Source organism: Dermacentor silvarum, chromosome 4 (assembly GCF_013339745.2).
Source record: "Dermacentor silvarum isolate Dsil-2018 chromosome 4, BIME_Dsil_1.4, whole genome shotgun sequence".
Taxonomy (NCBI): domain Eukaryota; kingdom Metazoa; phylum Arthropoda; class Arachnida; order Ixodida; family Ixodidae; genus Dermacentor; species Dermacentor silvarum.
The window spans coordinates 90,770,120-90,785,852 of NC_051157.2; the positions used below are offsets into that span (position 1 = coordinate 90,770,120).

The following is a 15,733-nucleotide window of genomic DNA, read 5'->3' on the forward strand; positions in this document are numbered from 1 at the left end:
TTCTCTCTCTCGCCGATCGTTAAAATGCGTATGCAAAGGTGTGAGATTCCAATGCAATCATTTTCTCTGGGTCTTTACTTGTAAGGCCACACTGATTCCTTCTCTGACTTTTCTTTTTTGTTTCTTTCTTTTTTTCTGGCGCAGGCACGGAGGCTGTGGCAGTGACGATGACAGTGGATCAATAGAGAGATACTGCCGCTGAATTTTCCGTACCCTGAATGTTCGCGTCTCTGCAGAGGTAAGTCTACAGCGCGGTGTCATTACCTCTGGCCTTCTGGTTTCGATAGCTTGTCGTCGTCCGCACCTGACTGGTTTTCGCGTCCTTTTGTTTCTTTCGCTTTTCGGCGTCTCTGACGCCGATACCGAGACGACGACAGTTTGCGCAAGCAGAAGCAGGTGCGAAGAATGCTCGGGCCGTTGTTTATCTCTCGCTTGTACACGCGTGTCTTTTATAAGCGTTAATTATACGAACACTTCTAACGCGTTCTGGAGTGGTGCCCGATCCATATACGAGACTGTAGCGCTGTAAGTCTGGCCTTCGGTGGCTCTGATAGCGGGCGTCAGCAGCAAATGAGCTTCCCATATACTGTCTCGTGCATGGTTCCTTCCTGGTTTCGCTTCGCCAAAAGGAAACGCTTGCGGGTCCAGCGTGGTTTCAGCTTTACGACGGTCATCCTGCAGGCAAAGAACTACAAGTATTTTGTGAATTATTACACCGCGTGGGTGAATATGAAAGCATAACCTTCTAAACAGGATAGCTTTTGCGATATTTTCCTAATTAGCGTCCGTCGCGACAAACGCGGTGGTAACGTGCCGAATAAACGAGACGCCGCGCACGGCTGCTTTCTTCCGCCGACAGATGACGGGAACGGCTGATGCCAATTGGCAGTCGGTGACATTACAAAATCAAAAGGTGGATGCCAAATACCATAAGACATTCGACCTGCACATTCATACATATACGTATGTGCACTTAATCGCGACGACACGCTCTCCGCGAGGGGGAGCCCTATCGCGACCGGATTTTTGAAAAAGGTATACAAAAATGCGAGATAAAGAACATGTGTAGTATACCTGATTAAATCAAGCAGGCTAGGTGACTATTTGTCGCCACCCCGTTTCAAAGGGGATGCCAATAAATCATCATCATCATCATCATCAGGAGGTATTCTCTCAGGGTTCACGTAGCTAGTGGACATGTCCATTTCTTCTGCTGGTGAAGTTCTGATTGGCTGGGCTGGGGTGCGCGTCAGGAAGAGCCGGGCGCCACTGCCAATCAGCACTTCAGCAGCAGACGAAATGGGCATGTCCACTAGGTGGACCCTTACAGAACACGTCCCCAGTGTTAGGGTGCATAGATAGTACCGCTGTTCGCACAGGCGCTGCAGTATCGAGGAACCCTAACAAGGGTTTCGAAGACGACGACAGTCGAGCTCGGTTTCACCGCCTTCTTGGCCCTCCTAGCCAGGAGGAAGGCAGCGCGAAGTCTCGTGCAGTTTTAATAAAACAAGACAGTCGGATGCAGAATTTCCTAAAAGTACCGAGACACTAATTCACCGATGGCGCCCTGAGACAGCATACACAAAGCATTTTCTATATCGCATAAAACGGGATTCATCCCAGGCTGCTCCTGTGGCAACGACGATGAAGATGTTCGCCATCTACTCCTCGAAGGCCCCGGACACGCGACACAAGGACTGCCGCTGGAACAAGAGCTACGCTCCATTGATCATCACCGACCTTTCTCACTAGAAAAATTTTTGGGCCCTTGGCCATCGAAAAATAGCACAGCGAAAAGCACCTAACGCACTCGAGCATTTTTTATATCTTTATTCTATTTGAAGTGGAACACTGCCTATCCATTCAAGTGGAAAATATATTTGAAAGCATTTTTCACTTATAGCTGGAATCTCTAAGTGGAGCGAGATTTAGGTGTAAACAGATATGATATTTTCTCAATTATTTCAGCACGCTATTTGCAGCAGAATCTGTGTTGTCGGGGATCATAAGCCACTTCCTCTTTCCACTATAGGATGGATTCCCGTCTCCAGTCAAAACGAAAGCCACGACAGCCCGGTTTCGTGGTTCGCGAGAATAAAGTACACTCGTAGTCATGTAGGGGTTTAAAAAAGACAAGAAAATATCACGGTGATTATGAGCAGCATGAGCCACCGCTGGCAGCGTGCTGTCCGAAGCACTGCTATCCATTATACGCGTTCGAAGTGAAGAGATAGGAGGGCAAGTTTCATGGGCTGTTTTTCTGAATTTCAGAATTTTAAGACCCTCCCCCCCGTTCAATATGTGCAATAAGCTTCTTTGTTAAAGTTGCCGTATTTCTTGTGCCATAGCTACCCGCAGAATTCTACATTGAGTAAGTACCCGCCACCACTATAGCTAGTTCGACCTATGTCATACGGTCCTTGCTCAAGATGTTCAGGCGCTCTCATCATCATCATCATCATCATCATCATCATCATCATCATCGTCGTCGTCGTCGTCGTCGTCGTCGTAGTCATCGTCATTATTTTCATTATCATCATCAGCCTATTTTTATGTCCACTGCAGGACGAAGGCCTCCCCATGCAATCTCCATGCAGCGATCTCCATGCAATTACCCGTGTCTGGTGCTAACTGATAGCTAACTGATAATAACTTGCGCCTGCAAATTTCCTAATTTTATCACCCCACCTAATTTTCTGCCGTCCGCGACTGCGCTTCCCTTCCCTTGTCATCCACTCCGTAACTCTAGTGGTCCTCCGGTTATCTGCCCCACGCATTACATGGCCTGCCCAGCTCTATGTTTTTGTCTCAATGTCAACTATAGAATATCGGCTATCCCCGTTTTCCCTGTGATCCACACCGCTATCTTCCTGTTTCTTAACGTTACGCTCTTATCAGTCTACGTATATTCCAGTCTTCCATAACACCTAGGGCATAAAGTCTGTTCGGATGACGCAATATAGTCACCAATCGAGAAGGATCGTCTGCGGCGTGTCCTTTGCTTGCGCTGATGCTCGTTTCACTTACACAATTCTCATAAGCGTTACCAGATTCACGGTCCACCGACACCAGCTAACCTGTTGCCATACTTAACGACTGCTCGTAAATGCGTGACCGGACCGGAGCAATATGCGTGATCGATCGCTTGCGGTAATATTGAATTCGGAACGCGCCAATTAGCTAAAGCAGCTGTAGGTGGCGTGACGAAAGTAGCTTGTGTGTGAAGACGGGACACTGCCCTTTAGCGTTATTTTCTCGTCGTGTTGTTATCGTGCGCACTGATAGAGGAAAAGCGGTAGAAGTTTCCCCATGTCAACACTTTCCTGTCGTCGCATGGCTGCGTCGGCCCATCGTGCTGGATTTGACGTCACATGAGTGTACAACCAAAACTAATCTATTATGTGACCCCGGTACCGACAGGTGCTGGTCGTGGCGTTAGCCGTGTCAGACCTCTACATCCGTAATGTGCGCAATGCTGGGAGTGGCTCCCTTCAGCGGTATCATATTGCGACATGGACGTGTGTGGGCAAACCGTTCTGGCTGGCTGTTACAATTTGTTGCTTCGGCTTTGTTGCCCAAGGCAAACAGAGTCATGATTCACGAGTCTGGAATGACGAAGTACTCAATTTATTCACCATATTTATTCTTCTTGTCGGAGTATGATTATCGTTAAGTCAAGTGGTTCTTTTGCACGCGTCCATTTAGCCTGTGCGTGTGCTGGCAACCGTGAGCAAGCACAAGCAGGCGCCACCACTCAGCCCCAGAACATAATCGATATCAGACGCTCGTGAAACTGCTCGTGGAAGAAAAAGAAAAATAGAATGCTATATTGTGGCTTGTAAATATACTAAACAGGTCAACACTTTACTGTTAAGTTGATTTCACAAGCCTTCTCGCTACACCCTTTGAACGCATATTGCAACGTTACGATGACCACTTACTTCGGCAAATTTGAAAAGATGAAGCCCCGGAGAGGACAAAGAAGAGGGAAGGGTGATGGGCGGGGGGGAGTACTGATATCAACAGAAAAAATAACGCTGAAATTCTGTTATGGTTATTTTCTCATGTCATGAAAAGGCAATTAGCATTTTTGCTACATATCATTTGATACTATATGACGGTTCAGTTCTATTGCACGGCTTCAATTTATAACAGCGTAAGTTATTTTCGCTGCTATTCCTCCCGCTTGAACGTCTTCTTTATGTGCCTTTGTTTGCGTCAACTGGCATTTCTGTAGAGACGTGTTATATCCACACGTGTAAACTAATATGGCCGAACTGGGCAAAGTACCTACTTGCCCCATAGTCACGTGTTGAAGGAAACGAACATGAATTTTACAGCGTAAGCTGTTATGGACTCATTCCAATAGCCGTTTCTGGTCGCGATGATGCCGCCGCCTCCTCCGCCCCGTAACCGGTATCGCCGGAAATGCGAAAAAAAATGCCCGCTCTCCGCCAGGATCGAGCCCAGGCCCACTGCGTCGGAGTCGGATGCTTTACCACTGAGCCACGCAAGCGCTTGCTGTCAGCCTCAGAAAAAGGCCCTTTAAACGCGCCCTACGCAGGCGCGCAGGCGCAGACGACCCGAGCCTCCACCAGTGTGGTGGCACCATCTAGTTAACGTGCCTGCAACCGCCGCGTGCGACGAGATGCGATTCAGACGAGGCGTGCAATCAATCCTATCCCGATGTTAGATGTACGCCACGTATTCTGGGTACCTCTTCGGTACACGTTATGGCGTCTCCTCGCAAGGTACCAACTGCTGCTGAAGAAGCGAATCGTAGAGCTACGTGTGCGGCTACAACCAGGCATCATCGGGCTCAGCACATTGCTGTGCAGAGAGCATTACAAGCCGCAGCTCGCCGTCGACGCCGACCAGACAGTTCAAATCGTTGTCATCAAAATAGAGGCGAAGACACTTTGCCGCGAGGACCTTGTTGTGCGTGGTGCCGAAATTGGAGCTACTTTTGCGCCGCTCAATCAGCTTACGCTGTGACTGTGCTGTGTGTGCCGCGCAGACCTGTAAATTTTTTGTATGAGACAATGGACTGATATCCTTCTCTTCGCATGTGCAATGTGGAGCAAGAATCTGGGCAGGGATCGCGTAACGATTAGTGGTCTAAGCGGCGCCTGGGTTACATTATCACCATGGCAGGACCGGCAGGTCGTTAGCGCTTGGTGATAAAGAAATGGAACCGAGTGAAAGGAGCCGTTAAATTACACTGCCCCTGTGTTGTAGTTACAAGGTGACCGGTTCACTCCGTAGTCGCCTTCTTCAAATATATCGTGGGGAATGCCGGAAACATATGGCACACACATGCAGCGCACGTCTTGCAACAACCCTCAATAGGGAGAGTCGTGTCTGAAATGAGCAGACGTGAAGACTGCTTCATATAGGACGACACTTCGAGCGGTCCTGTATACTGGATTGCGAGACAATTTATTATTTTGTTTATTTCTTTAATTTTGTCGGGAAAGCTTGGCCACTGTTTGGTCTTCTTTCTTGTAATCGCTTCCACGAGTGCAATTTTGTCGCCAGTCACGACTTTACTGTTGAACCGGGGCGTGACTCTGCTGCGCGTACATATACCCACAGAATTCACACAAAATGTGCGCCCTCCCCTTTCATTTAGTATGTTGAAGAGCATGCCCCAAGCGTTTTACCCAACGTATCTGTCCCTCCTCTCTCTTCTTTTCTCTCTTCCTCTTTCTCTCGCCACCTTTCGTTTTCACGGCGTTGTGATGAGGCCCGCGCACACGTAGTACACACACAGGGTACGGGAGAGAGCCAAGCCGCCGCCGCAGATGCCGCCGCAGGGATGACGGGACGGTCGAAAATTGAATGTGTCGGTCCCGCTGTAACTTGTCACATGGCCTGTCACTTGTCCCGCGGATGGTGGCGTTTGCAGCCGCCCGCTTCCGCGGCCCCGGCTTCCTTTCTTTTTTGCGGTGCAAGCTGCTTCTTTTGCGCAAAAACGCTGAATAGATGTGTGAGAGAGTGAAAGAGAGGCGGTGGGAGAGGAGGACAGGCACCGGTGAAAAGGCGACCTGGCGTGCTGCCGGGCACCCGTCCCTGGGGCAAACGATGAAACCAAATTTGCTTCCCGTTTTCTTCGCTTTGCTTTCTTTTCTTTTTTTCTTTTATTCTTCTTTTTTTCGCCGTCTTTTTTCGTCGTCTATGGTCGTGCTGTGCCATGTGACTGTCGAGCAAAGTGGACCGTCTCCGCACACGCGGCCTCTGTTGCGGGACTTGGCTAAAAAAAAAAAGAAAGAAAAGGAAGAAGCCTTTATAATTTGGTCTCGCAGTAACAGAGTTGCTTTCAAGCGCGCTTCCCCGCACCTTATGTAATTATTTGATATATGTTGCATGTAATACGTATATGGTATACACAAGTGACTGGACGCTAGTTTTCAGACGCTAAACCTTATGGAACTGAAAAAAAAACAAAAAACGAGTACTATTCGCGTGGAGTTTCTCTTTCAGGTCACGCGGAGACGCCAACACTGTAAACTTCTTAGTAGCTGTAGCAAATGCTTGTGAGTACATTATTCTCTGCTGTTGCTGTACGTTTGCGTTCACGTCATAACTGACATGACATTGAGGTTTTAGCACGCGGGATGCGGGCTATACTAACAAACTCTAGAGTCTGCTTTTCGCGCTGCTCAATCGATATTTTTCGTCACTCTACAGTTTCAGTGGTTTCAACGGTGGTTCAAACAGATCAAACAAAGGAGTCCAAACATCAGAGCGCTCTGTACGATCTGATGCCAGCCACTATACATAGTGATAGCGAACATGGTATCAGCGAATGCGACATCATGCACTGGAACACAGTCTCTATGCACGAAAAGCTTTGCGAAATCGACCGATGAACATCAGTTCAGCGGTCACCAGTTGTGTTCGTGGCATTATGTGTTTTGCATACATATGAAAAAATATGAAACATATGAAACAGCTGCGTACGCACTGGTGTGGGAATTTTAACAGCGAAGCTGTTCTAGCTAACCGTAAAAAGTGCCGACTGCTGCCGCAAAACCACGCCGAGGTATGACGTCACTGCGTTGCCTACCAACCACCTCGCGGAGCGGCGTGTGCCTCGCCTCCTTTCCGTGGCGTGCACATGTTGCCTTCACATGGGACGTTAAGGAGAGGGAAGGAGAGCATGCTCGGGAGAGGGAAAGAGAAAATGAGAGCGAGAGAGAAAGAAATTGTAGCAGCACCAACAAGGCAACGCGCAGAGCTGCTGCCGACGCCGCCTGCGTTGCCTAGCCGCGCATGTGCCGAAGCAGTAGCGATGACGTCACCTCGCGTTGCCTAGTAACCGCCGGCGCAGGTGCGCGCTCGCTTCGCCCGACACAGACACGGCTCCTGCCTGCCTGCCTGCCTGCCTGCCTGCGTTTATGGCATGCGAGGAACGCTGTCGCTCGTAGGGGCCGACGCGTCCAGCGCTACACGCGAAATGTCGCGAAACGGAAGATACCTCCGAAAATGATCGCTCGAGAATACCTTCCCTACATGCATAGTTAAGTTAAACCAAATTAGGACCTAGCAGCAACCAAGTTAATACCTAGCAGTAGCAGCCAGTAAGACTTGAGGATTGACACTTTCGCTGTGCCTAAGCTTCGCACGACCGAGTGAAAACTTGCCCCTTTTTTTTACTATATTCCTTCTAATAACCAATAGCCACTACGTTGTTCTACATTTGTGAATACCGGTGAATAAGGTGTGGGGAATGCGATTGCAGCGGGAAGGATGTGGGGGAAGGGGGAGGGGGAAGGTTTCACATATATATTTATTTTAGATATTTTATTTAGTATGTACTGAGGGGACCAATAAACGGTCATGCAGGAAAGGGAGTACGAAACAGTCAACGCACACTTGAGACTTATCAAAAAATTTAAAAAAGAATAAAACGAAATCCGCAATAATACAAAAGTGGGGCACAACTTTAGTACAATACAACTCACTCAAGAGGCATAAAAAAATGACACCTAAGTACTGCGTCTTCTCTGGACCTAAATAAAGTTATTTCACTCACTCACCTAAGTACTTGAATTCTTTTATGCTTGCCTCACTAAATGTGCTTCAATGTTGTATGCAAAAGCAGGCCTGCTAATCTTATTAGCGACCCAAGTATATGCTTATAATACCTATGTCACACCGTCGCTTTCCAGCGTAGCTTAGTCAACGCAGATCGAGCGCTGCCGATGTGGTCACTTCCAAGCATGCTTGACTATATTAACTTACTGTGCTCACACTCATGGTTCGGTTTTTATTGCTTTCATGCCTCCAATGCAGTAAGCCATACACACTACACTACTATACTACTACGTCAGCTGTCGACCACACGCAGTGGGGTGAAGTGTCACTAAGACAGGCAGTGGATGAATATATGTATGCATATATTTCTTTACGGCTATCTTCCCTAGTGGTACGCCTTGTTCTCCCCTTACGACAACATGCCAGGACACTACTAAAGATTGATAGCGACTTGCATTGATTAATGCCACATTTCATTCGGTGACGAATTCAACAGCCCTCCTGAAACCGGGTGGGGCGAATGTTGCGGTCTCGCAACTGTAGTATAGTATACAATTGGAACCCCTCATGTTACCTTTACCTGTTCAAATCGTTATGCGCACAGCACCCTTCCGGTAGGTCCTGAGGGTTGCATTCTTTCGACTATAACATGCGTATTACCGTACCCATCGATCACACTTAACCACGGGTGCTACCTCGCACCCACCGCCAATTCCAAAGCATATCAACGGTTCTCGTTCTCAAGAGCACCTTCGTTGTTTCCCCTCGTCTTGCACAAACCCAATCACGTACGCCGTACATTCATATAAATATGCGACTGCGAAGTCAATTACGCGATTCTGCAACCGCCTCCGGTCTTCACCTTCGTTTCGCCCCTTCCGCTCCCCCCCCCCCCCCCCCTCGCACTTCTGGCCATTTCTGCCGCACGCTTCATTGATACATACTCCATCAGATTCTTTCTCTGAATCTCACCCCTTATACCAGCATATAATACACGTACCAGAGATAAGGGGCTTCCCTTTTCACGCCGTTTCTACGGAGAGTTGCCAGAGATATTCTTCGTCTCATTTGCCAACTGTAACACCACACACTGGCCACCCCATTCCTCGCATCGATATGCGTGTCGATCTGGCAGAGCGTGTATCTCGCTCAGCGCTGTAGTACAGTAAGTGCCCACGTGCGATTCTTTCGTCTTCTTTTCCTTTCTTGTTCTTCTTATTCTTACCTGTACACCCTCGGGGCCTCTCTCGCGGGAGACAGAGAGCCGCCTCGACCTCAATCCGGGCTTTCTGCGGTATGGCCGGCAACGTTGTTGGAAAGCCGAACGGACACTCCATTCTCTCGCCCAGGAGTGCATGTGCGAGGATGGAGACGACCCGCCGGTGGCGTTGTTGCAGCTCGCAATGTGGGGGAAACGCAAGCCAAACGGTGTTTGCAGCGAGCCGCTCACTCGCCGGAGGGGTGGAGGAGGGTTGCGTTATGAGGACCGGCTCTGCGAAGACGCCCCCGGGGCCCGTTAATTGGCGACCCCGGAAGGGCACCGGTCCCGTACCGGCTTTCTTTGTGCGTGCGGCAGCGTTCTCTCTGTTCCTGAAGCCGTTTCTGCATGGACACATTCGGGTGCTATCGGTGGGCTGGCGGGATGCATGCGCGTGGCCGTGGTTTTACGTGATGCGTTGAGTTCCTTTATCAGTCTCTGGCTATGATTTCATTTCTTTTTCTTCTCTTCGCGCGTAACGGTCTTCTTTCTTTGGGCGAGGTCACCTTGAATGTTTCTCCTTTTGCTGAATATCAAGCGTCGCCGAGTCTGAGATGAAAACTTCGGGCAGATCTCCATCAAATTAACTTCAGAATGTGTACTGCCCGCACGTGATAGTGTCATGTTTTTCGTGTGGTATTGCAAAAGTGTGGGAAAACTTCTTTTTTCTCTTTCTTTTGTTTGGAGCGACTATCTGTGAAATGTCTGTGAGCACTAAAAACGGTTTTCTGCAGTTTCTATATCAGGCTGTCAGGAATGGGATGTAGGTTGTTTTTTTTTTTATTATTGTTTCTTTAATTGCAGTTGATTGCCTCGCGTTTGGCTGCAAGCTGCTAGGTGGCGTAAATTGTTCACTTACAAATCACAATACTTTATTGATTTAATATTGAAACGTTTTGGAGATGGGCTTGCTGCCAAAATTTCCTATCCGTAATCAGACAATCACTGCGGACGCAGCTTACTTCTTCTCTTTTTTTTTTTTTTTTTTTGAGCGCGAGTGTATTAACGATTTATGCAAGTGTGCCTCGAACCTTACGCCGTGCGTTGAAAGCAACCCGTTCTTATTCTTGTTGGCGTCTTCGATGCTTAATGACGACATATTCACGTATGATGTCGTGGCATCGCCATCGAGGTATAATTTTGCTAGGCTGAATTTCATGGTGACATTACATTGGTTGGTCATTTTTAACTACACATCGCCATGTTTTCAAAGTCACATGAAGTGTAGTTCCACGCATTACTGTACTCGCTTGCGTTAAATGCTGTAAGCATTGAGACAGAAGAGCGCGTATTGCAGGAGGCCACGGGCAATTTTACGTCTTCTCCGACTCATCGCCAAGTATGTGAACTTCAAAAATCCGGCTTATAGTCGCAGGGTTAATTTGGAGATTAGGTGGAGAAGTTGGAGTTGCTAAGAAAGAAAAAGAACGTGCTGAAGCACAAGGACAAAACGATCTTGTTCCATGTGTCCCGAAATGATGGAGGAAAAAAAACGGAATGACCTGATATCACTCCATTTACAAAATGGTGTTTATCAGTGCGAAAACCTCGTGCCGTGAAATGGAGTGAAAATGTATTTCCTCCGTGCACTGTAAACACAACTTACAGGCCGCATAGGTAAGAGATACGACGCGCAACGTTTTTAAACTACTCGGCGCCAAATCTTATTTCATCAGCGGGAACGTATTCGATATAAAAACGTGAATTCAATTCCAACACTCATAAATGTAGTAAAATCAGTCTTAAAATGGAGTTTTCTTCCTCACGAGAAATCTCATATGTAAATGGAGTAAAATCGAGGCTAGAGCGGCAGTCGCATACTAGGCACAGTCGTGTCCTATACGGCTCTGCAATTTTTTCTTCTTTCGTGCACTTCAACTCATGGATACTACTTTGGATAATCAGCGGCCGTATCTACAAGCCTTTGCCGTCACCGTGGCAGCAACGACATCTCGATATCTTCCTCAGCACGCCGCACACGACGGAGATTCCGACCGCCTCGTCGACGACGGCATGAAGACGTGATTTTAGGCCTAACATTCATTGACACCTGCCCTAGGCCTACTCATCGCCAAGTATGTGAACTTCAAAAATCCGGCTTATAGTCGCAGGGTTAATTTGGAGATTAGGTGGAGAAGTTGGAGTTGCTAAGAAAGAAAAAGAACGTGCTGAAGCACAAGGACAAAACGATCTTGTTCCATGTGTCTCTGAGCAGTCTTGATGAACCGACCAGCTATCAACTATTCTTTATTATTTGTCGATGGGCGTGACAAGGTAATAGGGCCCATGACGTTAGCTCCCCTACTTCAGAGGCAGATGCAGTACCAATCCTATGCATGTGCTTTCCAGCATTTATTAAATCTCTCACACCACGCGCAGCCTCGTTAGGTATACATTGTTCGGTAGATGCCTGTGCATCTGCGTTAGAGTTGATTGTTCAGAACCAGCTAACGGCAAGCAGTCTCGGTACTCTTTGGGTGAGCGAGTCCATTTTACGTAAAGTAGTCGCGTGCGTAATTTGGTGTCACCAAATTGATACCACATATAAGAATTTGCGCCGACTCCTCAGCGTGCAAGGAACTCTGTTCCCTCGGGTAACACGTTCCCGGCACGCTGCTTCAAAATTATGTAACACTATTGTGGATGCTACAAGGCCTGCTTTGGCGCTCGAGACGGCGCCCTTGACTGAGCGGTCGACGAGGCCTTGTTCTGCAGTGGAACACGGTTTATATATAGGGTGTTACAGCTAACTTTAGCCAAGGTTTTCACCGAAAAAGAAGGATTGGGAAAACATGGTGCGAGATAGGATTTTAAGACCTACAGTGTTCGGTCGTCAGACCTCCGACAACCGCGCACTGTAGGCGGTATAATCGTATATTGCCCTGTATTTCTTTTAATCACTCTTTTCGTGAAACAGCTTGGCTAGCGTTAGCTGGAACACACTGTGTAGTGTTACGTCATCATCAAACTGACTACGTTGCTTGGAAGCAAGTCCGGAGAGCAGGTAACTATAACTTAGCGCTCGTGCGCCCCAGTATCCACAACTGTTCGCGGTGCGCTGGTACGTAACTCGGCAGTGCTGCTTCGAGAGAGTCCAGGTCCTTCGGGGCGCTGCCCATCTTGCTCCGCGTCCAGGGCGCCTCGACTGCAGGAGCTCACCTGCATGCATGCTCTCGATTGTGCGCGAGAGCTCACCCACCCGAGCAATGAGTCGCCCGCGGACGCAAGACCCATTTCCAGACCAGTGGCTCGCAGCATATCGATTAGCCTAGAACAGCCGGCGGCCCGCCATTGTTTCGAGGAGATTACGCGTCCGCCGCCGCTACCAAGCCCTCGCACCCACCCAGGCGAGCACGCACGCTCGCCGTCTACGAAGGCGCCATAGCTATAGTACGAACAGACGGGGGCCTCGCACCGCACAAACAACCCGTTATGTGTGCGGGGTCCCGTAGGCTGCATGCTGCCGCGCTGCCACATCGGATGTATATGCGGTCACCTCGATGTATCTACCTATTGTCACGGCTCTGCGGGGCGTCCCGTCGGGTATAATTTTAATTGTCGCCGACACGGCTGTTCTTTTCAGTGCCCGCGCAATCGAGGCCGTATATCTGCTGTCTTGGAGCCGGCCGGAGAGGGAGAGGCCGTGCGCGGCCAGGACGTTTAGTCGCGGGGCTCGCTTCTGGACGGATTTAATGGCACGACACGCCCAAGCCGCTCCTGTCGGGCTCTTCCGGTGCGAGCGATTGTTGCGCTGCTGGAACCTCGAAGCTGCCGACGCTTCAATGAGTTGTATAGCAAAAGGGGAAAAAAACTGCCTGAAGAAAGTGTTCCACAGTAGCCGACAAAGATAAGCTGTTTTTATATACTAAACACTTCTTAGTTTTCCCAATGCTGCATAGCATAGGGAATTCTTGCTAACCATGGTATTCTCAACAAGCTCTAAAAACAGCTAGAGTTACTCTTACACCTAGCAGAAGTGAATTTGCACCGTAGTCGACCATAGCTCTTGAATTCGATCAGAAAAATTAAATTCCGTTGCGTCAGCCAGTTCCGCCTCGTATGAGTGTAATCACTGGCTCCTAACAAAGGACAAATGTTCAGCCCATTTAATTGCGTGTACATTTTCAGCTAATGAGAGAGCACATCCTGCCGTCTCCACCTACAGTTCGGCGTCAGATGCGAAGTTGCTCATTTTACGCGCAATTTTTCAAAGCATTAGGGGACTATCACCCCTAACCAGCATGCATGCATGGCGCCGTGACGGCAATTTCAGTTGGGTAGAAATTTCGTGTGTGGCCTTATGCAAATCAGTTCGCCCTTTAGTGAAAATTCGGGCCAGTAGAGGCATATTTAGTGTCCTCACGCCTTAGCCTTCTGCTTCGTTAAACATTTATCATGCGTTCTCGTGAACATTAGCTGAGGAATCAAGCATCGTGGCAACGGCAGTGTACTTGTAACGATACGAAGTGTGCATTTCTTCATTGAAATCGGGACCACAGCCGGGACGTTACGTTTCCCGAGGCGCCATAAGTCACGTTCTGTGCATTAAGAAATACTTGTTAAACCATTTGCATACAAGAAGGCATACTCGAGCCTGGAGGGCCCCGGTGTCGTAGCTTACTGAATTCTAATTTTCTAAGTAGAACTATGTTCCTCGAGCAAGTGGCCGATGATGCTGCCCTTAATCGGGTCTAGGTAAAGGCATTCGAAGACGCTGGGCTTGTTGGTGGGCGAAGAGCTCTGATTCGTCGGTGAGTCACTGCTGATTATACCGCAGTAGCCCAGCAGTCACTGAAATCTGGTGGTGTGGCCATTTTCCACAGTGCAGTGGATCGCTCGTATTATTTCGGAAGCTATAGCCGTTCGGGAAGACGATGTCAGGGCTGATTGTATAGTCCTTTTATGGCGCCGCCTTGGGATCACAATATATGGGTCCCTCTTGCAATTCGTTTGCTGTTGATGGGTGTAGTCAACTGAGCCACTGAGAGCCACAATTTCCGAAGCCGTCGATGTCGTGCATGGTATAGCAGAACTGGAACCTGATAAATGCCGAACATGTAATGTTCACTGTACCGGTTGGTCTGCTTGCACACCTCTGTATATGTGGGCCACAATCACAGCATATCATTGATATACGCATAAGTGTAGTAAAGTGGCTTGCTTGAGAGGTGAATGTGGCAAGCCGGCTTTCTTTGGAATACCTGGAATATCAAACACTTTAGACTGTTGTCTGCTACTCCATAAAGCAGGTGATGGTATAGTGTCGCAGTAAGCGAGACACGCTATAGATAGGAAACGCAGTACGTATTGTCTGAGTCTGCAGAGAGGCTATGTATGCGGAGCAAATGGGCTGTATATGGATCCGGAGCAATTCAACGGTCTATATATACGTGCGTAGGCGCTAAGTGGCCTTGGGCTGTGAATTTTCTCGCGACAGCTGTGCACATCGAGAAGGTTCGACATAACCGGATTGTATTCCGTGTAGGTGAGTTCTGCATGTAACGGGTCTTTGTATAGTGGAGAAATCGCGAAGAGAGTCGGCAGCACAGCTCCAAAATGGTAGTTAGATGATCGCTACATTTCTCCCGCGATGCATTTTAACAGATACCACTGACCTCAGTGTGTTGATCTTTTGCGCCTTGATTACGCAAGATTTTTTAAGTTCGGCAAAAAATTTTCGGCAAAAAATTTGATAGATAGATAGATAGATAGATAGATAGATAGATAGATAGATAGATAGATAGATAGATAGATAGATAGATAGATAGATAGATAGATAGATAGATAGATAGATAGATAGATAGATAGATAGATAGATAGATAGATAGATAGATAGATAGATAGATAGATAGATAGATAGATAGATAGATAGATAGATAGATAGATAGATAGATAGATAGATAGATAGATAGATAGATAGATAGATATCCTATTAGCCCAGTTGTAGCATACCTGTCCTTTCAGTTATTTCCATCGGTCTGCATTGTTTCCTGCCAGTTACATCGATAACGACGTAATAAAATGCTGCTCTACACCACTCGGCAGTACACGACACACTCGCATACAACGGCCGCACCGCGTGGGGCTGGCGGCGGGTCGTCGATCTGCCGCTACCGTATTCACCGCAGCCGCCCTCCGTCGCATTCCACGACAGAGGTGCGCCGCCACCGCTTTAATTGTACCTGCTGGCCGCACTCGCTCGCACTGCCGGCTTCGGGTGTCCCACCGTCGGCGTGGCCGTACTACACAGCCTGGAAAAGAAGAAGAAGAAGAGGTGGTGGTGGGGTGGTGTCGGTGGTGGGGCACAACAGCGCAACGGGGTGTCCGCGCGGAACACCTCCTCGCGAGGCGACCAAAGCGGAGCAATTATCGGTTCCCGCCGCCGATCGCTGGGCTGCGCTGCTCATCAATAACGCGCGCCGCGTTTCCTTCGTC

At 48.5% G+C, this 15,733-nt stretch overlaps 1 protein-coding gene across 2 annotated transcripts in view; it reads left to right on the forward strand.

Moving 5' to 3' along the window:
- Positions 1-15,733, forward strand: part of LOC119450380 (transcription factor Sox-5) — a 415,812-nt gene that overhangs the window by 108,106 nt on the left and 291,973 nt on the right. For both annotated transcript variants that reach the window (XM_037713814.2, XM_037713819.2), the window contains exon 2: positions 145-238. In XM_037713814.2, the coding sequence (XP_037569742.1) occupies positions 219-238 (20 nt within the window). In that variant the 5' untranslated portion in view covers positions 145-218. The remainder of the gene's footprint in view (positions 1-144; positions 239-15,733) is intronic.